The 23,156-nt window shown below is 36.4% G+C and overlaps 1 protein-coding gene across 3 annotated transcripts in view; it reads right to left on the bottom strand.

Moving 5' to 3' along the window:
* The window catches only part of sdk1a (sidekick cell adhesion molecule 1a), a 464,366-nt gene that overhangs the window by 49,343 nt on the left and 391,867 nt on the right, over window positions 1-23,156 (bottom strand). For all 3 annotated transcript variants that reach the window (XM_015360500.2, XM_006637238.3, XM_015360501.2), the window contains 7 exons: window positions 19,903-20,094; window positions 18,833-18,954; window positions 15,365-15,474; window positions 13,265-13,415; window positions 11,228-11,465; window positions 7,580-7,695; window positions 4,769-4,958 (listed from right to left, as the gene is read on the bottom strand). In XM_015360500.2, coding sequence (XP_015215986.2) covers window positions 4,769-4,958; window positions 7,580-7,695; window positions 11,228-11,465; window positions 13,265-13,415; window positions 15,365-15,474; window positions 18,833-18,954; window positions 19,903-20,094 — 1,119 coding nt within the window. The remainder of the gene's footprint in view (window positions 1-4,768; window positions 4,959-7,579; window positions 7,696-11,227; window positions 11,466-13,264; window positions 13,416-15,364; window positions 15,475-18,832; window positions 18,955-19,902; window positions 20,095-23,156) is intronic.

Raw genomic sequence — 23,156 nt, 5'->3', positions numbered from 1 at the left:
GTCACATCCTTGGCTTAGGCTAAGTTGAGGATACAAACAGACATCCAGTATATCAAGTCATGAGATGTGATGCAGTTTTGAAAATATTAACTTAAAGTGACTTCTCCACATCTGCAATATTCCAATCAGTAATGTGGAATTATAGACACATATAAAAGTTGTTAAAGAAGGATTTTAGAGGTTCACAATGCTTACACTGTAAATTCACATTTTTTAGCCATCTGGGCATGATGTTTCTTCGTTCCTGATCTGATAAATTGCATGAATGTGGAAAAGCATCACTTCTGTTCTATGATACCAAAATACAATATTAATGTAATTAAAGAAAGTACCCAAAAAGCAGCAGTGCAACTTAACCTAGAGTAATTAGGGGCAAGCCTTGTTCTCTACATTACCGTCTTCCTGCTTAGTAATACATTTAATTGATGTTCAATTTTTCTTCTCAGTAAGCCATCAGAGAGGGATCATGAAATCTGTGAATTCAAACAAACTGTGAGAAAGTCCCCTGACTAACCATAAGATTCCTGAAGGTGGTCTCCAGCTCAGTAGCTTATTTTAAGCTAATGTTATTGTCCTCGCCTCAGCAGTTTCTGTATGTATTACTGAGTCGGATTTAATTATTGAAAATGTAGTTACATAAACCTTCAGGTTTAATTTCTGTGGGAAACAGCAGCTCCCACTGATCAATAACCATTTTTCAACTTGCATATTAAGAACATAATTAAAGATGAGTCGTGCTCTCAGCGTGACTCATTCCTTGCCAATATTATCATGTTTCTGCTTATGCGTCAGAAAAAAAATCTGAATGTGACTTACAAAAGTTAATTGAATTACTTTGAAATGAAAGGTGCCATTCTGCAAGGGAACCTTACTGATCAGAAGTAATTAAGAGCAATTAACTGATCTAATCACAAGGCTGTAGTTACTCAAATTATGCACACATCTAGAAGAAAGACTTTTTTGAACTCAATCATTTCTCTTAGTAATGCAAAATGCAAAAAGAAAAAGTTTTGCAATCTTATGTAATTAGAAGGGTTTCAATACGTATTTATGAATAATTATTAGCAATTTATTTGACTGACATCATTATTCAAAACAACTTGTGTTTATACACATAAAGCTGGTGTGTTTATGAAAGCAATCTAAGTAACACTGCTCAAAGATACAACAGTAGCACATCCTCCAAGGAACTGAACTAACACCTTATCAGTTTAGAGTCCAGAGCCCTACCCACTACTCCACATTGCTATTAAGAAGAAAAACACATTTCACTACAATACGCCTAAGAATGAGTAATTGTGAAGCCAAGGATGTCATACAAAAGTGGGGAAAGAAAAGAAAACATCACGTATAACATGTTGTTAATTCTCTCAGTCTGAATGCTCCCAAGCAGCTGCTCAGCTCTGTCCCACAACTGTACTTAAGATGCCGTGCTTTCGTACAGATGAATGCTTGCGGCAAACTGTCTTAACTGTTTAATTCTTTAATCTGACTATAAGGCATAAACTATTTTGTCTTTGGTGTAAACTGTAAAACTAAGTGTGCAGAAAATTGCCATAAACTAAAGATCACAGGATATACTGGAATTAGAAACAATTTAAAAGTTAAATACACATTGAAAAGCAAATAAAAAAAAAGAAAATACAATGTTTCAACTGTGGAGTCTTTAACAGCGTGGAAGATGAAGGAACAGAGCAATCTCTTTTTCCACATACCTGTAGAAGGTTCCACAGCCAAAATGTTGTTTTCTTCTTCCCTCATTTTAAACTGAATTTACATACTTGAAGCAGAAGGTCAGTGGGATTACACTAATACTCTTATTTATTAATACTTTTAATTATTACCCTATTGCCCTTTGAACAAGTAAACAAAAACAATCAGGGGATTCCCAAACCTATATAATAGTCTCCATCTAAATGTATTTAGAGGATGTTACTGAGAAGTGTATCCCACATTTGTTCAATATTCAGAACTGTTTGTTATTTAGTCTGTAACATTACAAGCCATTATGGATACAAATTATTTTAAAATATTAATTTTAATATACTAATTTTAATAGTATATCCACAGCATACAGTAGTGTGCAAAAGATTCTGTCTTCAACAGTTTTAAGCCCAAAGGATATATAATATACTGTAACTTTGGTTTAGGAAGATTTGATGTTTTAGTAAATTAAACATTGCTAAGGGAGGTGGCTGGGGATTACGGTGTTTTTGGTCTTTGCACTCTTTAAAGAATTAGAAACAAAAAAACACAAAACAAAAAGTCACATTCAAAGAAAATTTCAGGCTCAAGGCAATGATGATTTGTTTGCTAAAAGTACATTTTCCTCTTTTTGCAATGCATTGAAGCCTCATTGATATTCTATGATAGGATACCTGCTGAATTTGAGCTGCAGATTAAATGTATTCTTTTCTTGATCAGAGAAGACAAAGATGAAAGTCGGCTTTCTTCTACTGTATCATAAATTAATAATGATAACCCCCTTCCATTCTTTGTTTTCTTTTTTAAGTCATACTTATCCTTCACATGCACAAGGTAGAATGATAGCACAGATATTTTTCAGGCAAGGGAAACAATGGCAATCTTAATTACCAAGACTAACAAGAGGTGAACGAACAAAGCACATTGCTCATTTTGCACCTGCTACTCTGGGAGTGACCACTATCATTCTTACATTAATTAAAACAGACAAACAGCAAAAGAATAGCAAAATTATTTTAAAATTATTTTACACATTATCTAGATGTGAAGCAATACAAATTGTAAATGATAAGTTTTACACATTTACATTTTTTCTACTTTATCTGTTTTTTACTTTTTTTATGACTACCAAGTCTAGTCTGCAAGTGTCATGATATGCACTTTCTCCTTCATGTTTAGATCCTGCCACACTGAAGGTTCATTTGTATGTGAATGCAATTAACAGGAATTTGAAGTGAATGTCATAATTTTACAGTTTTAAAATGTCTTCATTTGTGAAGAAAATCTTTCATTTTTATTATAGGTAGTGAAGCTGTAGCCTTTTAAAAGCAATTTTCAGATAGCTGTATACTTTAATATATTAGATAGTACAGCTTACTTCCATCCTGCCAAAGTTCAGAATTTAGCATTCAGATGCGCTTCTTTATCTAATCAATATAGTCACTGCCCACTTCTTGTACGCTTGACATGTAATTTAAGTAGTACAATTTTTAGATCATAATTAAACTTTAATTTATACAGTCAATTTATACAATCACTATAAGATGCATATGTCCAATAATGAAATGGATGTTTTTGATTACTCAATCAGTACCACTTCTTCCCATGGCCAACAAGATTTTGCTGGCATTTACCACACACATTTTTGTGTTAAATTGCAGACATTTTCTTTAACATTTTTAATAACTTAGACTACTATTTTTTTTCTTCCAATAGATGGATAAGCTAGAGCACTCTATCTTCCACTGGGGTCATAAACCATTGTATGTAGAACTGAATAAACGTACACACTGAATACCATAACTAAACCACCTTGAAGACCTGCTGTTATCAGAACTCAGAACTGGAGCAAAGCTGAGCTCTTTACTATAAATCCGGGTCTAGTAGATCCTACCTCCCTTCTTCAAGAGTTGCCTTTGCCAAGTTCAAAATTGCCAGTTTAGTTACGGCTTTCCCTGGGAATATTTCAGACTATTTCAAAGCAGCAGAATGTCAAAACTGGTGTCATGGTTAAACTAAATTAAAGCCAATAAAAAACTGGCCTTCTGATGTTCCCTTGACAAATTCTTGGAATAAAAACATTCAGCTAGTAATTCCCTGTTTCCTTTTTATGTGGTTCCCATGGTGTGCTGGGTTGTGTTTATTCCCAGATATGGATGAGCTCTAGTGAGGCACTGTTGTTTTGGTTGTATATTACTGACAATTGCTGGGACCACTGGCTCATACAGAACTTCCACAATTATGAGCCCAGTATTATGTTTAATCAGATGAGGTTTGTGTCACCTAACATTCTACAACATTTTGGGATGATCATAAACAACAGGGTAGAAACAGATTTGTATGCTGTTTTGTTGATAGATTTGGCTGATGGCTTAACCTAGAAAAAATATGCCGACAGATGTGACAGAGAGTGACCATTTTCATTAATATAATACATATAATTTACATTCACATGTGCATTTTATATCACTAATTAAAAAGAAAGTAGCTCCCACGACAGCTGCCAGCATTTGAAATTGATTAAGAAGATACCTACAAGGGTTTAGTAAGATTAAACTTATTGAATCCTCATTTTCATTGCTTGTCACTAATTGCTTGATGAATCTGCTTGATTAAACTCCGAGTCAAAGCCCATTTCTGAAGCAATATGTTTTCAATTGAAGATCCTTAGATCTTTATTTTTTTTAAAACAAAGGGTTTATGCATTCACAGGAAATAAAAGTAGAGCAGCAAACAAATACAGTATAAAAACAGAACAGGATTAACATAAGAAAGGACATGGTATATCTCCGACAATACATCTCTGATCTCACCATGGCTTCAGGTTCACAGCAACAGAATTGAAACAGGCTCACTTAAGGGTGGGCTTAGAGCCCAAGGGGAAAAGAAGCCATAGCAACATCTTTTTGGACACAGCTGGAATTAGACAGAGCATGAAGCCTGACTGGCATCTAAGAATCAGAGAACCATTGGGGAGTCCTTCTTTTCTTCCCGACCCATTGCAGTGCTAAGATACCTGAGTGAAAAAAAGGCAGAAAACTTGACAGAGAAGGATCTGACTTACCATCATCCTTGGTCCTCTCCAGGACAGGGGGGGTGCTGGGCTCACCATCTCCGATGCGTGTGTAGGCCAGAACCTGAATCTCATATTGCACGTATTTCCTCAGGTTCCGGAGAAGCACGGACTGAGTGAGGTTTCCTTTCACCACCTGCACTTGGGGCTCCGACCTCAGATCCTTCTCTTTATACAGAACCTGAATAAAACAAGCACATACACACAGGTGTTATTAGCAACAGTGATCAATTCACCTGAAGTTTCCATCCGATTTCACCGATAAAGCCCCAGGTGACAACAGGCCTCATTATTGAGCACCTTTACCATCTGCTCAGTGCTTCTCAATTAATCTCAACACATGGTGGCGTCAGATGCTTGAAGGTGATAGAAAGAAATGAGGCTAGTTTGTGGCTGAGGGCAATTAGAGCAAGATTTAAAGTGGCTGCCTCTCTAAACACTTTAAAGACCAACTAATGTCATTTTTTATTGTGTCAATGTGTGCATCTACACTAAGAAATGAACAGTAGTTTATTGGGGGCATGTGGAAATAGCATTTCAGGTGGTTAAAGGATGATGTGATAAAATGTCACACATCGGCAGAATGGCATACACAGAATGTGGCACAGTCACAGGAAGACAAAACTGCACACAAGACAAGTATATCAGAGGTTTCACAAGAGAGTGACTTACAGAGATATTGATTTTTGTATAAATGGCTAGGAAAGCCATTTTTAAAAATTTTGCTATAAGGCTTTATTTTTTTTATATATATATTCTTTTTACAAACATTGCAGTTAGGCAGATGGATGAATGAGGCCAGCTAAAAGCATCATAACTCAGTGAAACTATTATAAGTTGATTTGTGTTTACACATTTAATGTAAAGGCATTATCAAATGCTAAAAAATGAAAGTTACATTTTTTCCAATTTCAACTACAGGTCTTTAAATTACAGTAACATCTTTTTTTCACTCGAACAAGAAAAGAATGAAGAAAAAGTGAATTTCAGTGCACTCCATTTAGGAACTGGCTGCCACACCAATCATTCTTAATCTCACAGCCTTGACACCAGAAAAAGCTTGCCTACACAAGCATGAAACAGCACCTAGAGCAGCCCTTATCCAAAACATTGCAGATTTCATGTGGGCTTTATTCCATCAAAACTCCAACATAAATCAGATTTAAAACAAAAATCAGTTTTGAACAAGCCAAGCAGTTTCCAAGCTTCCAAGCAAGTCCCTATCCATTCATTTCAACAGGGCGAGAAAATAACAAGTACAGTCAGGGCAAACTATAACAAAATCACTGAGTTTGGTTTTAAAAGGCCAAACAGTCCTTACATAGTCCATGCAGTTGAAACTCACAACACACCTTTTTAAAGAAGACTACTTCCCACCAGTAGGAGGCTTGACAGTCAAAATGTTGAATTCTTTATATGTTTTAGCATAGAATTAACCACTGCTAACACAGCTCCACACTTGAAAAACTATTGGTTCTAGAATTAGACATCTAAAGTGGTTTAATTGGCAAAGTATTCGAGGAAGAGCAGTTTGCCTGATGGACTGTGTTTCTCAAAACATTTTATCACAAGTTTTTCTGGGCAAAAAAAATATATAAAAATACTTGGCTGTGGATGTAATCTGCCAAGTTAGTTTCCGAAATTTCCATTTATCACTGAAGCAGGTCTTAAGAAGAGGAGACAATTCTGTCAAACAATATATTTTAACAGCAGTAAATGCAGCAAAATGCATTTTGTTGGCCTGCTACAGTCAAAAGAGATTTCTATCAGTCATCTTTATTCGTGACTCAGACACTAACAGTCTATTTGTGAACTCTGTGTAAGCAAAATGCAATTAAAGCTTTTGCTGCAAACTTAAAAAGGGTAAAACATGGCACTAAACTATATACTAAAGAAGCTTATACATTCCTCAATGCATTTTATAAGAGTGGAAAAACTCACTCACTTCACCAATGCAATTCAGTGATGTATATGTGCTTAATCAGCAAAGTTATTACATTCATTTATGAAAAAAAAATGTTTTTCATTTCAGTTGAAGAACACTTCTACATTTTGCTGACAGTGGAAGAATGGATGTTAAAGTTTAACACAAAAACATTAAACATGCATTTCCCACTTTCAAACTGTGACATGCAGACATCCAAGGTGCAATTTCAACAATACAGCAGAGGGAAGCAAGTAAATTACACAACTGTTTCTTTCTGGTTGCAGATAAAATGTGGTGTTTTAATTGCTGTGGTCTGAACTGTATTCCTGCTTCAAGACATGAACACTGTGTACCTTTAGAAGCTAAAACTTTTGATTAAATTATTAACTAACCTGTTAATTCCATACAGAGATTTATTGGGGAAAAGTTTACAGTGGTAAACAATGCAAAAGCTCTTACAATATAAAAGCTATAAAAATAACTTTAGAAAGACATTTGTTTCATAAACAAGCAGCTTTAGTTTTAAATACACATTTCTCTACCAGTTTATTATCTTCTTGTAATAGTACAAATGAAACAATGTATGAAAATTACGTGTGCTCGACTTAATACTGCACAACCCCTAACTCTGAATTCCAATTTTAAACCTCAAATCAATCACATTGTGGTCAGTCACCGCCGATGGCTATTTGCTTCTGAAAAAGTAGTCTTTAGACTAAATTGCAAAATCCCTTCAACAAATTGGATTTATTTCTTCGAACGAGTCTACCAGGTAATAGAACTTGAACACACGTAAAACCTGCTTATGGACTTTGGTTAGCTAGCTGACTTAGAGCCCTGCTTTGTTGGAATAGTAACACAGGCAATTGAATTACCTTATATCCAAGAATATGTCCATTTTTCTCCTGTTCTGGAACAGGACCCCATGTGACTAAAATGCGTGTGGAGCTCACAGCCTCAGCTGTCACATTCACTGGAGACCCAGATGGCACTGTGAAAGGAGAATTCATTATCATTTTTGCAATCCATATTGTTCTAAGAGACCTTTAACAGCACATTGTGATTAATTTTGGTTCTCTTTCAAATGAAGGACTCTGATTGAATTTCTGACAAAACAAAGATTAAATACCATTAAAGCACAAATCCAAACATGAGGACAGGCATTGTTGTACTGCAGGTTATACAAACGCAAACACATCAGATTGGTTTTCACAGGTAGAGTAACAGTTACAGCACAGGTCAAACATTTGTACATCACTTGCTTTCAATACACCCTTCTTTCATGCTGAAAAATGCAATAACTTCCACGTTGTTTGTAGCATTACATTTAGGTGTTGCACACAAAGTCATTTCCATTAGGAAATCAACTCCACAATCAAACAGAACTTTTGTCATGATTAAGCTTGAAGGGGTTGATCACTGTAAATTAAAAATCAACCAAAAAATCCAATTTATCTCAGAGCCACATGCACCTATATGAGAGTTTCCTAAAAACTGAGGGAACTTATGGAAGTCTTAAGGGAAGAACTGATTAAAAGTGCATGGAAAAATCTAAAAGTATAAAAGTAACAACATCAATGGCAGCCCCTGAGATCCCCAAAACTATAAAAAAACGAGTTTTTAATCCAAGGCGGGTTTCACATGAGCAGAATTCATAGTCATGTAAAAAACTGGAGAACAATTAAACAGAAACATTACTCTGTTTCACAATAAGAAAAAAACTCCTTGGATAAGGATATATGCTCCTTGGATGTTGTGCAGTGGATATTAAAAGATAGCTTCATCCTGCTGTTAATAGGTGCTGAGATGAGAACCATTTCTCAAAAGCAAGATTTTACCAAAGCGTTAGACTGCAGACACTTCTTCCCCTTCAACAACTGTTATCTTTCTCTTACACTTCCTTCTTTCCTTCTGAAGAGACTTTCACGTTAATATTGGCTTTTTATTGTATGTTGTTAAAAAGTTAAACAAAAATTGAAGATTAAAAAACATTGCTGCAAGTCATAGAGACTACTGAATTTAAAACTGTAACATCTCAGAATACTGTGCTGACAGCATTTGCACAATTTCATTGCACATCTTCAATGTGTGATTAACACTAGTGTTGCTAAACAGCATTAATTAAAAGGTGAGTAAAAGCATGAAACACAGGTCCTTTAAATTTCAATTTTGTACCTCTATTTGTGATAGAATCTTTGGACAAAAGAGGCCCTTTCTTAAACCAATGTAAAAATACATTCTTCCTCATCAGGATAAACACCATTTTAAATTAAAAAACTAAAAATAGTCTTTTCAGAAGTGCGCTCTAACTAGCTCTTAAAGTTATGCAAGCAGAACTTTAAGACTTGCATATTTTAACTTTAACTTAAAATATGCAAGCAGAAAGACAGGATAAGTTTTAAGAACTATTTTTGTCCTCTTCACTCATCTTACTGAATTTATAATGAATTTATGTAGCCTAATACAGAATTATTTCCTTTAAATTTTTTTTAATTGATCTATTCATAGAGCTATCATGCCTTTCAGATATGGTGTGCTCTTAAGTCAAACCAAAAACATATGGGGAATATCAGAAATTCTAGTATTGGTGAAAAAAATAACTCTCCTATTGTACCTTTCGAATGACTGTGTGTCTAACACATGGCCCACAGGCCAAATCAGGCCCACTAAGCTCATTTGTTCAGCACATGTGGCAGGTATGGTCAGAGGCTCAATTGGGATTTACTGTAATTCACGGCTGTCTGAGAAAAACCCACACATGCAGGAGACACTCTCTGTGATGTTACCATAACAGTTATGAAAACACAGCAATTCTTGTTCTCACCTACCTCTAACCAATTGCAGTCCCCCTTGATAGTTTGAGTGTCACATATCTAGTTCAAGGAGCATATCTCCACATGAATATGGAGGGGAAAAAACTGATATCACAAGACCTGTGCAAACACTCCTCTAAACTTCTCTAAATTTTGGAGCAACCTCAGCAGACCTAGTCTCACCTAGTTTTTTATGATGATGTTTAGGTATCAAATAAATGAAAAATAAAGAATGTCTACATTTCAACAGATGAAAACTATATTTCTTCCCAGAAGTGAATAGAAACCTGACACATTTGATGTGTACAGAAGATAGCTACTTTCAAAGAGGTACAGCAATAGCTCTAGAAGTGAATTTATTGCTGTTTTAATGTCACTGGTATCTAGCAAGTAGTCCTCCATATTTTCAGTGCTTGTTTTGTAACGTCCCTTTAACCTTGCCTTTTGCTGATTCGTTTAAAAGAGTTGCTTTTACTTATCTAAACGGGCACATAGTGTTAGCTTTATCAGTCTCTCAACAGAGTTTACAGGTGATGCCCATCACCAATCTCAGAGCCCCTTTAACTTGCATTTCAATAGTGCATTTTACCAATTGATATACACACTGTATACAAAGGTTATTCATTCCTCAAGACTGTTTATGATGCAAAATTTCACAGAATAGAAAATTATTTGTATTACACAAGATCAGGCTTACAATCTGTTTGTAAGTACTTTGTAGTTACTGAATTCAAAATAAAAAAAGCACTGTTGAGTGGTTATGATAATTAGCCAACTGAACATAGTGCTATAGTGAACAAAATAAATAAAATGTTTAAAAACTCTAAACTCTTGAAGATCACCACAGTGCAACTAAGTTTAAACAATGCAAATGTCTTTCGACTGTTCGCCCTTTTCAATCTTCTCCAGCACTTCACGTTTTACAGCCAGGGAAAATACTTTCCTTATTTTCTTTGCTTTTTTAAGACTTAAAGTACTTGCAAAACGATTTGCCAACATGGCGTAAAAAATAAGAATGATGTTCGATGATAAAAATCACCGAGCAAGAACTCAAGTGAAGTGCCTTCGTTTTATCGAAAATGACTTTATACAGCAAGTATGTTTTTTTGCTGTAGAGAACAAAACAGGTTTTGTAAAGCAAAAGCTGGGTGTACAGTATATAGTTGTGTATGTATTTGGCATTTGTTTTCTCCTCTTGCGGAACAATATTCTTTTCAACAGAACAGAGATTCACGTAGTACACAATAATCACAAAAATGATACTTTAAATTATTACAGTTATTATATAATAATACAATAATACAATAATACTCACAATCCCATATTCAGAGGACAATGATTAAGTTTTTCTGAATTGGCATCTAGTGAAGGTGGAATGTCTGTTAGTCAAATTTTAAAGTGAAGTATGTTGGTACATACCACTAAACATAAAACTATAATAAAACTTAAAGTAAAATTTTAATATTATGTATGTAAGTAGTGTCTAGCATTTCAATAATTTGTGTACTTATGGCTTGCCGTTGCAAATGAAATTTATCCCTGATGTGTATATGCTCCTGAAAATAAAATGGAAGCCTTCAGAAAGGTGAGGATGTTTGAGGGTGGACAGTTTTTACAGTTTCAGTTTTTACCAGCAGAGCAATGAAGAGATTGTTAAGACAAAGAGACAGTGGGGAGACAAACAGGCCAGAGACAATGTAGGCCCCCTACCTGACTCCCTTGTTCGGCCTTTCACCACCTCACTCCAGGGACCTGGCCCAATGGAGTTGAAGGCCTGGATCTGCAGCAGGTACTCTGTCCACTCCTCCAGCCCCTCCAGTGTGAGCTCTCTCTCCAGGCGGTCGTTCACCAGCTGGGTCTGGGTTTCGCCCTGCAAGTCTGCTCGCCACAGACTGATCCTGTACCCCACTGACTCAGGGTTCCCATTGTACTCCGAGTCAGGCAGGGGCTATGGAGAGACAGAGTGGGCACACATTAACTTGGACTTGCACTGCAGATTGTTCACCAGGCTAAACCCAAGCACAGTATTACTCCTGTGGTGTGGAGCTTGTATTTAAGTTATTACAATGCATTTATTATTTTTCTATTTTTCTTCCTAATTCAGCAACCAGCATTTTGACATTCAGTTTAAGTTATGCTTCTTGTAAAAGAAAATCTGCATTATCAACTACAACAATAAGAACAATTATTATATTCCAAAAAAGTGCTCTATGAAGTACATACAGTGTATATACAGTTGGAGCCATTCAGAACATGGGGTACAATTTATTGATGCATTAAAGTGTCTGTGCCTTATCCTACTTCAAAGACAACTGAAGGACAGCAGCCACTGAAAAAAATGTCTAACCACCCATCAGATCATAACACTGTAAGTTTCTTAAATCTGCAATTAATGTACTACAGTACTTTCATGCAAATGCATAATAACTTGGTAAGAACGTAATACGACATGCAAATAGATATTGTTTCTGCTTTGAATTAAAGCATAAAGAATGTTGATGGTGGAATTTAAATGTATCATCATTTACAACTATACATCAGACCTCTTTGTTTCCATAGTTTGTAACAATGAACATTTTGAAACTCATAGATTTTAGAACAATTGTTAATAATAGCATTTTCCTGATGTAATGACTGATGGAAGGCTACATTTATTTTCTAGGGTTTTATACTAGACTATCAGTTATGTGGTTGAGTCTTCTTCATAAAGAAGGGACGTTAATATCAAAAGACATCCTTAATAATTAAAATACATTTGGCTGAGCCAAACCAAAGAAAAAAATGTATTCTATTTTCTTCAGCTGCTTCATTATTTTTCAGACAATACTGATTGTCAAATAAAACAAAAGCACTTCCCCTAGTAACATCATGTATCTAGTTTTACTGCACAGAGTGATGTGTGAGTCATCTGTAGCCCTTTATGAAAAACAATCTGGTTTTACTTTTTGTAGAAGACATGAGTACATTGTTGGACAAACTGTGCTACCCACATTTCAATTCCATAAGATTTTTTATTGTGCAAAATAGAGAGTAAGTTGCTACATATTTCTATTAAAATAAGTCTGTATGTTCACAATCCTAACACAACTGGACTCAAATAAACTCAAGATTAATACAACAATATGCGTGATTAATACAACAATGACAGCAGTAAGAGCAGCATGGTTATTTGGGCTATTGCCAACTGCAACAGTTTCCTCCTGTCTTCCAAAGGCAGGTTAATTGGTGCTTCTGTACTGTCCCCGCATGTGTGTGCCTTGTGATGGACTGGTGTGCAGCCCAGGATTTAGTTCATTCATGCTACTTATGCCCTACAATAAGCTCCAGGTTGCTGACTTTACCAGGAATAAATGGCTTTCTGATAAAGGGATGACAGCAGTATTGGGTGAAATAAGTCTTTCCTATGATTGCAGTTTAATTTACTCTTATAAACAATACTGCTTTTTCTTTCAGATACAAAATGCAAAAGATTTCATTCTCAGGCCCTCTATTCTGATTTGCCAGCAAGTAGAGCTATAATAAACACTCATTGGACTCAGTTCATTTTATTAGGAAGAGTTCACAATCTTGAGATGTTTGATTTTCAAGTACATACGAGCCACCCAGTTACTCCGATCAGGTAAGAGCATGCACAAATAATTCTCTTCTACAGCAAAGTTAAAGTGAAGTCATGGCATGTCCGAAACAGTCATCTGAACAGTCAAATAAGCAAAGCTTGCAGGTATTCTTTCTGTACGGCATGCTCACCACCCATCGTAACCAGAGGCTGGTCTCGCTTGCTGTGCGCACGGTCACGCTGCTGGGAGCCACGTCCGGAGGGGCCTGCAGAGTTTGGATGACCCGGGAAGGCTGGCTCACAGGGCTGGGGCCCACAATGTTAACCTGTCGCATCCGAAACCTGCAAAGGCACAGCACACCTGGTAGCTATGATGTGAATTCACAAAATAAATAGCATGTCTTTGTTTTAGAGATTGGACAATGTGTCTTGCTGAAAGGAATTCTAAAAATGTCATACTGTAATCTTAATAGCACTGGTGATGCATGCTTCTACTGCTTATCTTCTGTGATACCCAAGGAAAGCAGGAAACTATACATAGCTTGTGGGTCTTTCATTGCACTTCCAGTATTGTTATTGTATATTTCTCTATATTTTCAAAAAAACTTAGAGGTGATAAAAAATTAGTATGAATACAGTAAATGTAGAAGGCACTGAGTGAACTTTGCATGAACTTGCAAGTACAGGTGTTCAATGTACTTTCCTTATAAGTATACTTATGTCACCTAATTTGCTGCTACAATTATTAGTCATCGTATTAGTAAAGGAGGCAAAGAGTACCTAGAAAGAAAAAACAAACCACAGAGGTTTTATCTCAGAAAATGCTGCTGTCATTGTACTGCAAAATAATTTAACAAGAAGATACAAAGTAACCATGCTTATCATTTTTGCTAAGGCTTCATCGGGCAATACAGCCTAAGAAAGTTATGATATGGAAATACTGTTTAGATTAGAAGAAGCCAGAATTCCTTCCCATTATATGCTGCAGGGAAAGGCTCAGTAAAACAGAAATGTGGGTTTATTTAATCATTTTCCTATTGTCAAATATTTATTACACAGTATTTTGAAGAATAAAGAATCTGTTCCTGAACTCAAATTGTTTAAAAATGGTTCAGGCTTATAAAGGGTCAGTCAACAGCAATGAAATTGACTGAAGCATATCCCCTCTTAAATCAGGTAACTGAAAATAGACTAATGGTCTTAAAAGCAGTAGTTGAGGTGAGTTTTCAAAGCACAGAGCACTGGGCTTGTTTTTAGAAAAAGAAAGATAAAAAACTACATAAGATATTTACATATTTTAAATATCTACATATTGTTTGTTTGTAGATTATTGTCTTTCCCTTAGTGTGGAGAGGTTCATTTGAAGGATGATGATAATAAAACTATTTTATAAAGCACCTTTCATAATAAAAAATAACCCAAAGGGTAGTACAAAAAGCAAAGGATACATCAGTACAAGATACATTTTAACAGTGGCAAAATAAGTTAACATAGAACATACATAAATAACACAGAACAAAATCACGTCTATAAACAGGCCAGTTAAAACAATTAGATTCAAAAGTGTTATTTGAAAACAGAGAAACTCCACTATACTGGTATCAATGGACTCACTTATATGGAGTATTAAAGGCCTTCTCACCAATTTGTAATAAGTAAGAAAGCAATGTCAGAGGACCAGTGAGATGTCATGTATCAGGTGTTCAAGTAGTGAAGAGGTCAGATATATAAGGAGGATAGATGTTCTTCAAAAGTATGTAATCCCAAATAAGTATTTTACAATCTATCTGCAATTTGACAGGTAGACAATTTCAGACCTGTTTAAGACCCCAGCTTAACAGTATTGGAACAATAGTGATGTTTCTGTAAGCTTGAAGCTCCAGCACAAAGGGTATCAGAGTAATCTAATCTAGATCACAAAAATGCATGTACCTGTACTGTACTAGTTTCTCCACAGTAGTTGTTGATAGTATGAGATGTATCTAAGTCATAATCCTACAGTAAGTGGGAAGAAAATACTTTTTGTAATGTTCCAACCATGTGGCTCAAAGGTTAAACTCCCACCCTTTTCACTTTGTCAGTCTGAAGAACCTTACTAGTGATCTAAAGTTTGATGCAGAGAACCCAGTAGCATGACTGTTGAAAACATTTGTTTCATCAAACAATAAACATCAGCAGTTAGTACACAATGAACCAGTCACTTAAATATCAGGTGTAAATGCAAGTAAATCTGAGTATTGTCAGAACAAAGTCAAAATTCTACAATCATAGTATAAAAGGGAAATCTTCACCTGTAGTGAGTGAAAGGGGTGAGGTTGGGGATCTCTAACACTTGAGCTTCTGGTTCATTCTCCTTCTCGTACAGAACTTTCCACTCCTCATCATCTCCTATACTCCCAACCTGTGGAGAAAGAAGGTAGTGAGGGCCACTTGTTCAGTACCTGACTGCAGGTTGACCTCAACTGGTGACGGCTGTCTGGGCATTCCAACCAAGTCTTGTGACTCTGACATGTCCATGCCACTGTAAAGCCCTCTTTCAGAAAAGGGGCACTACTCAGCTGGCATTCCTAGTCATTGAAATAAATGCCTAAGGGCGATGCCTATCAGTTCTTTTTAAGGATCAGAACATTGACCGGCACTGTGCTCTGATACCCTCAGGCAGGCTTCTGAAATGGGCTTCTCTTGCCAGTGAGGGAGTCACAAATACTGCAGCAGATTAACCTTTTAACTGGCTAACGTGTTGAAAAGTTATTTGTTAATTCTATTAAATACAAAGTGGTACAAGATATCTTCCAAACCACCTAAGCTCTTTCAGGGTTTTGTATCTAAATTGAAAGAAATAAAGAAAGACAATTTATAGATTTAATATTAATTTGTATTATTACCTAGTCCTCTATTTGGGGGATTTTATTATGCTCCATTTTGATTCTCTGTAGTTGTATGCAGTCTGCATATGGTATCAGGATAACAGTCAGAGATACTGTAAATAATCTGAGGCATTTAATAAAATCAGTTTCTGTGCTAATTCTGCTTGTTTATATTTAGAGTTTACAGTTAGTCAGTAAACTCTGCTGTATTACATGTTGCATTTAGCAACATTGTTGTCAAGGTGCTGCTGTGAGTTTACAATATTTGTCACTTCTGCATTGCTTCCAGGGTGGTTTTATTGTTCTCCTACTGTCTCAAAACTGATACAGGCTTTCAACCCAAGCTGTGATCTGGATTTCCCAACACATACAAATCCAGAGCATTTGTAGGAGTCCAAATGCATGTTTGCTTCAGTCCTACATAGTCCTGCCATCCTGGGGGATCTTATGTTTTTTGCATGACAACAGTCATAGACATATAAATTGTGCTGCACCGTAATTGGAAAAGCTTTATAGAACAGGAAAGCAGCAGCAGCAACAAAGATGGGAGAATTTATAGTGCAATGTCCTGTTTCAAGAACCCATACAAATGCTAATGTATGTAGCAGCAAATCTTAAATGTATAAAATCATATTGCTCACTGTGGGATCCATAAAGTAAAGGTTATGAGGTAATTGTATCTGCCAACATAATATATAGGAAAGCAGAGGTGTGTTAAGGTAGTGGCCTCATTTGTTTTCAGTGCATGGTAAACATTAAAGTCTGTAACTTAACCCATTTCTGTAAGCTTGATTTAGGGTCTTCACTTTCTGGAAGTGGTTCAATGAGGCCAACCTTTTGGTATCACTTTAACCACAGAAAACAATATCACATCAGTTTTTTTGCACAACAGTATATGTTAAGTACATTTGCACTACATGAGGGTAATGAGCAGAATATTGCTGTTTAAACAGACTAGAATTTAAAATAGAAACATATTTTACTCCTATAGCAAAACTTCTGACACTAAACCAAAATGACACTTGTTGGGTGTTCACAATGTAAGGCCCTACAGTGTCTCCAGAACTAAAATCAAATTTTCAATAACCATTGCAAGATTTCAAAGTCCTATGTGGCTCCACAGCTGACTAGTTATTTTAAATGGCACCACAGTAAAATATCACAAAGAACAAATACTGTGAAATGATCTGAGTACATTTTTACCATTTTTTTCACAGGTCTTAAAAGGCGTGTTTGTCAGGTTCAGAAAATTGGCTGTGACTGCATTCCAGAAGCTGCAGACAGCACTGTGAAATTAATTCAGGGATTCCAGCTCTCCATAGTGTAATATGCAGGGCTAAAAGTAAGAGAAGTTCCAGTGTGTTTAACATGCAATGAACCGTGGGAATTGCAAATCCTAGCAGCAGCAAAGTCTGAACCATAGGTGACATTATTTGAAATGAATTGTGGGAAACTGAGTCTCAAGACTTATATGACAAAGGCAGAGAAAGTACAAGTAGCAGAGGTTAAAATAATGGGCTTAGTTATAGTCTTAAACTACCCATTTAATCCCCACAGAGCAACAGTATGGATAACTTTGTGCATCAGATCTGAACTGAATTTTAATAGAAGGTGGGAACTAAGAGGAAAATGTCAGAAACCACATCCATAAGAGGTCTGATTTACTTTTGTTATCAGGTTTTCAAAATGCAATATCTCTAAGGAGGTTCTTTGACAGTCGCAAGGGTGACGTCTTTTAATCTAACAGGAGAGGGGTTATGTCCCAGGAGTTTTGTAGTATTTGTTATGCAATGCTTGAAGATTTGAGGATATCCTAGCCTTTTGAAAAAAAAAAACTTGAGCTTTTCCAGCTACACACTACCATCAGGATACATACAACTCACTGTGTCCAGTCAAGCTCTCCTCTAATAAAGAGCTTTGCAGGTGAATAAACCAGCACTTCACTTGAGGCATTACTGTTGCCTGCTTTCTACCCAGCCTGTTTAAACTATACATGTGAAAACCTGTATTTATGAGTCCTTTACTTAAAAGACATTTATAAAAAATAAGATGTATGCAGGTCTCCAAAGGTGCTGCCTTCTAAACAATATCATGTTTCTTTCAAGATGGAAAACATTTCTGCTGCCCAGGAAAGGCATTAGCACAATAAAAAAGTACTGAGGACATGCAATCCTCAATAACAGGTGAAAGCCAATGTTTCAGGGTTCTGTGCATTCACATAGGGATTTCATGCTTGGAAGCTACTTTTGGATACAAATGTAGTTGATAAGGAACAAAAATAAGAACTTAACCAAAAATTGCCATTTTTAGAATTTTACTGCTGAATGTTTTACTTGGAACCAAAACTGGCATTTAGGATCAAACCAAATTCTTAAATGGTTTCCTTGTTTTTTTTTTGTGAAAAACAGCCTGAAGATAGAATAGGTTTTTGAATATTTAATTTTGAAATAATTGGAACTGTAATTCTGTTGCTACCATGAGGTCATGATGATATCCAACACTAACAATGTGTTAAACCATAATGGCTTTAACTGTGAATTCTATTTTTAAAAGTGTAGCAAGATCTTAACACACTTAAAATGTGTGGATGAACGAGAATTAATGTGTTTTATCTTAAAGAGATAATTATATAAAAAGGATAAAGATCTTTTTTGATATGCGTTGAGAAATTCCTGAAAGAAACATGCCAAAACGAAGAAAGAAACAATAAAAAAATCAAAATGTCAAATAGTCTAAGCATGAGCAGAAACAAATACAGTTAAGTGTATAAAACAAGTGACCAAATACTAAAAGGGTAATAAATGAATAAGACATTTTTAAGTGTTTATAAAGCCATCTTTAATGGTATGAACACATGGAAGAAAAGGGTCATGTACATATTTAGACACTAACCTGCCCCTCAACAATCCACTTTGAGATGGAAGTTTTTCCATCATCTCCGGCATGGAACTTCAGTGTGGCTGTGCGAGGGCTGATATTGGAGATGACCAGATTTGACGGAGCCCCAGGAAGTTCTGAATTTGAACACAAAAAAAACACGATGAAAAAACCTATGTTCACTGATTTTTTCTAAAAGCCAAAACCATTCAGGTGTTTTCTTCATTTAAATATTTATTTTGTAGGTCAGAACAAATAACTTTGTCCTTAACTTCCATGTAAACCTACTATTGACAGGTTTGTCTGACATTGACACTGAAAGATTAAGGTAATCAGTTTTCTAAAACAGTTTTCTAAAGAGTTTCACAAGAACAGATGTCAATTTATAAATGTATGTTATACAATATTCAGATTTACTGAGCTCAGTTGTGGTTCTCTTACGTTGTTCACTGCCGTTTGTAAGGAACTTGAGATTAAGAGTACTAATAGTTGGACACTGTTGCACCTCTTTTCTTTCAGCTCTGTAGCTCTCCCCATTTCCTTCAAAATTTACACTTTTCAGTTTAACAACAAGGGTAAGAGCTCATAGTTGGCTTTTTGCCACAGTCACGCATACATCACTTTACAGTGACAAACACTGTGCCTCTAAGCTAGTTTAAATTAATACTACTTCTCCATAGTGATTTTTGATTCATGTTTGAGCACAAACAGCAACTTATCAGCTTCCGCAAAGACAACGCCAGCTTAAAAGATCATTATTCACATTCACACAGAACCGTGTGTAGAGCCGCATGACCGCCGTCTGCTGTCTGCCAGATGCACAGCCGTTGAAATGAACTGGACGATTGTTTCTTTTCGGATAAGTGAGATTTGGATTTGCAGTGGGCTACTGCCGTTGAATATCAGGCTATTTTCAAAATAAGCTGTGGAATGTATTTTATTCTGCGATGGACTCATGCCCCATCCAGATAGTATTGTACATTGTGCCCACTGCTTGTTGGGCAAGACTCAACTCCCTCGCGACCCTGTATTGGATAAAGCAGTTAGAAAATGGATGGCTGGAATTTATTTGGGTTGGCAGAGACCTGGAGGCACCCCTGAGGAGATCGTAGAAGACGTAACAGTGCCAATTCCTGCTGCTGTGATTGCGGCCACCTCGATGTTGTATGTAGTAAGAGAGGTGAGTCCTGTGACTTTGTACTCCAGAGTGGTGTTGGCCATTGTTCGTGCCATCCGGGAGGCGTTGTTACCATGGACCTCCCAAGAAACCTGGTAGCCTGCAGAGAAAAAGGGAGATTAACCTGTATCTGCACTATTCTAACGGTTCAGGGCAAAAACTCACTTTTATGAGATAACTTACTTAAAAGTCAGCTTTTAATGCTCGAGTCACAGGCTAGGAATAGCTCATCACATGCCCCTGACCCTCGAACTGGTGTGATGATTGCTTTTTTCCTTAAACAAAGGCTATACTTTGAGCATAGTTTCATACTGTATATTGACAGAAATATTAACTAGAAAAGGAAAGGCATCTCAGTTAAGCTATGGGCAGTTAAATAGTCAATTTTCTCTTCTTTTGTGCTTTTAGCTGCCAGGGCCCGAAGAAGACATAAATCAGGACTTGTCACCCATGATACTGAACATGCAGTAAGGCTTTAGCAAGGATAGATGATCCAAAACCCATTCCTTTGGCAGTTTTGCCTCAATGTGACCTATGTCCAATTAATGGCTTTCTTTTTACCAAAATCAGCTACAAATTCTCAGGCCCTTTGGACACTATACCCTAAGCTGTATGTTACTGAAACTAATAGTCAGCATAGGTCTTGTATAATTTCATGTTTAACTGGAGTATATTCCCTTGCAGTCAGCAGTGTTTCCAATCACAGACTGTCCGTTTACATTGGGATACTCATATATCAAAGTTTGCACTGAAAGACCCTGCAAGAAATAAGGATACCAAAACATTCAAGAGGAAACAATATCTTATGTGCTGCTAACGATGGATGCTGTTTAAAATCATTCAAATTTAATCTACATCCATTTTCATTATTGTTCTTTTACTTTGGGACCCTCAATGCTTAATGGGTGCCACTTCCTTTTTATTGTAGTGAAAAAAACATATGTTAGCAGGTAACCTTCACTTAATTGGGTGCATCTGATTTTCTAGCAGTTAAAGCATCTGATGAATTGTTTCCTGATGGTAACTTGTCGGGTTACTGCACACAGCGTGTGCACTATATTACAGCAGTTTCATTATTTTTTCCAGTATTTTACAAAATCATTCTTTAGAAAAAATCCTTATATTGAATATAAAACCATATTTCTGTGTGAATACTTGCAACAATAATACTATTTAATGGCCTTTGTGCAAAAACCCAATGAAGTGTTAAATAGAAGCATATCCATTAAAACAGTATCAAGAACTCAGAGTACCTGCTAAATTAAAATGAAACACCTTTCAGAAAACCCATCTATGCATGCAGTAATGCAATGTTCAATGAAATTTTAACAGACGGAAGCCAGATTTCATGTTATATAGGGATAAAAATGTCCCAATATGCCATTAATCATTATGACAGAAACTTACGACTTTCTCACTGAAACCCACATTCCTTAGATAGATATAAAAGCAAATATATGGGAAAGAAAACAAGCAGAGACTTAAGGCACATTCAGTTCATTTGATTTGAAACAAGGCATGAATATGCTAGCTGCTCATACAGTACATTCCTTGGTTTCATTGGTTTAAGGAGGACTTCTATATTCACTACAATAACTGAGTGAATTCAGTTCCTTATTGAGGTTCATTTCACAGTACTTTTTAAGACTGTCAGTTACATTATACAAACAGTTAAAGTAGTTTTTCTTAGTACAGGGGTTCCCAAACTTTTTTGTCAGTTGAACCCCTTAAACCTACAGTAAATTATTTGTACCCCCTTAAGAATTTAACTAAATCACACTTTTCAATAAATGTAGATAAATGCTACAGTGACCCTCTTAACATGCATCCTTTCACTTTGTAAAATATTAATAATACTACTGTTGTTTTTCTTCTTATTATTACATTGTTACTTAATAATAGGACTATTTAATTTAACATTGATGTTTCCATCACAATCTCATGAACCCCCTGCAGTACTGTCACAAACCCCTGTCTTAGTATATCTTTTGGTGCTTCTTTAATTACTTTCGCCCTGTATTGTTCACCTCTTAAACCCTTTCTCTTTCAGTCTGAGAAAAAGAGTAAAAACTTTGTTTACATGCTGGAGTTACACCCTTGCTATAGATAATAGAGACCATGTAGAACACAAGAAAGGTTTCAAACAAGAGGAAGCCATTTGAGCTATTTAGCTCAAATCAACTTTTACTAGCATTGATCTGAGAGTCTCATCCAGCTGTTCCTAGAACGTAATGCACCAGTTTCCACCAACATGGCTAGCATAAGTATTAATTCCTACATGCCTATAATTTACATGTCATTCTCTTGTACCCTAGAGCCCAGGCACTGCTGGCTGTGGTCCGACCTGCAACACTAACCATCGGTGACTGGAATTCCCTAGGGGGTAGTTCACAAATTGACCAAGATGTAGGCTAGATTTTCAGGCAGACTGTGGAATGGAACAACTGTCTCCTTAAAAATAAAGCATTGGAATCACCAATTATTTTTACACATATATCCACCCAGTTTAGAACTGTCAATTATTTAAGACTTGGCTTTTTGGTAGTGATTCCTCCCGTATCGCAGAGGGAGAATGAGAAAACACTTGCATGCTCCACTGACACATTCACCTGTCAGAGCCATTCATACAGTAGTTTTACAATACATGCTGCAAGCTCCACACTGTCTTACGGGAGTGCTTGTGCCAGTGGTTACCAGGTACATCTCCCTGCAGCTCACAACAGGCAATCTACTGAAACTGAGCATGTGTGAGCCTGCCCAATACCTGGATGGGAGACCTCCTGGGGAAGCTAAGTTTACTGGTGGAACAAGAGTTAGTGGGACCAGTAGAGGGTCCTCACCCTGCGGTCTCTGTGGGTCCTAATGCCCTATCATAGTAATGAGGATTCTATACTATTAAAAACGGTGCCTTTCTTCAGATGAAACATAAAACGGAGGTCCTGACCCCCTATGGTTATTAAAAATTCCAGGGCGTTTTCAGAAATGAACAGAGGTGTTAACTCTGGTGTCCTAGCCAAATTCCCCCCTGGCCTTAACCAATCATGGCCTCCTAATAATAACCACCTACGAATTGGCTCCATTACTCTGTACTCCTCACTGAGAACTGATGTGTGGGGAGCTAACTGGCGCACTCTGGCTGCTGTTGCATCATCCAGAAGGGTG

This window comes from Lepisosteus oculatus, chromosome 19, assembly GCF_040954835.1.
Source record: "Lepisosteus oculatus isolate fLepOcu1 chromosome 19, fLepOcu1.hap2, whole genome shotgun sequence".
NCBI lineage: Eukaryota > Metazoa > Chordata > Actinopteri > Semionotiformes > Lepisosteidae > Lepisosteus > Lepisosteus oculatus.
The sequence above is the reverse complement of the archived record's forward strand: the minus strand, read 5'-3'. Positions and strand labels throughout refer to the sequence as shown.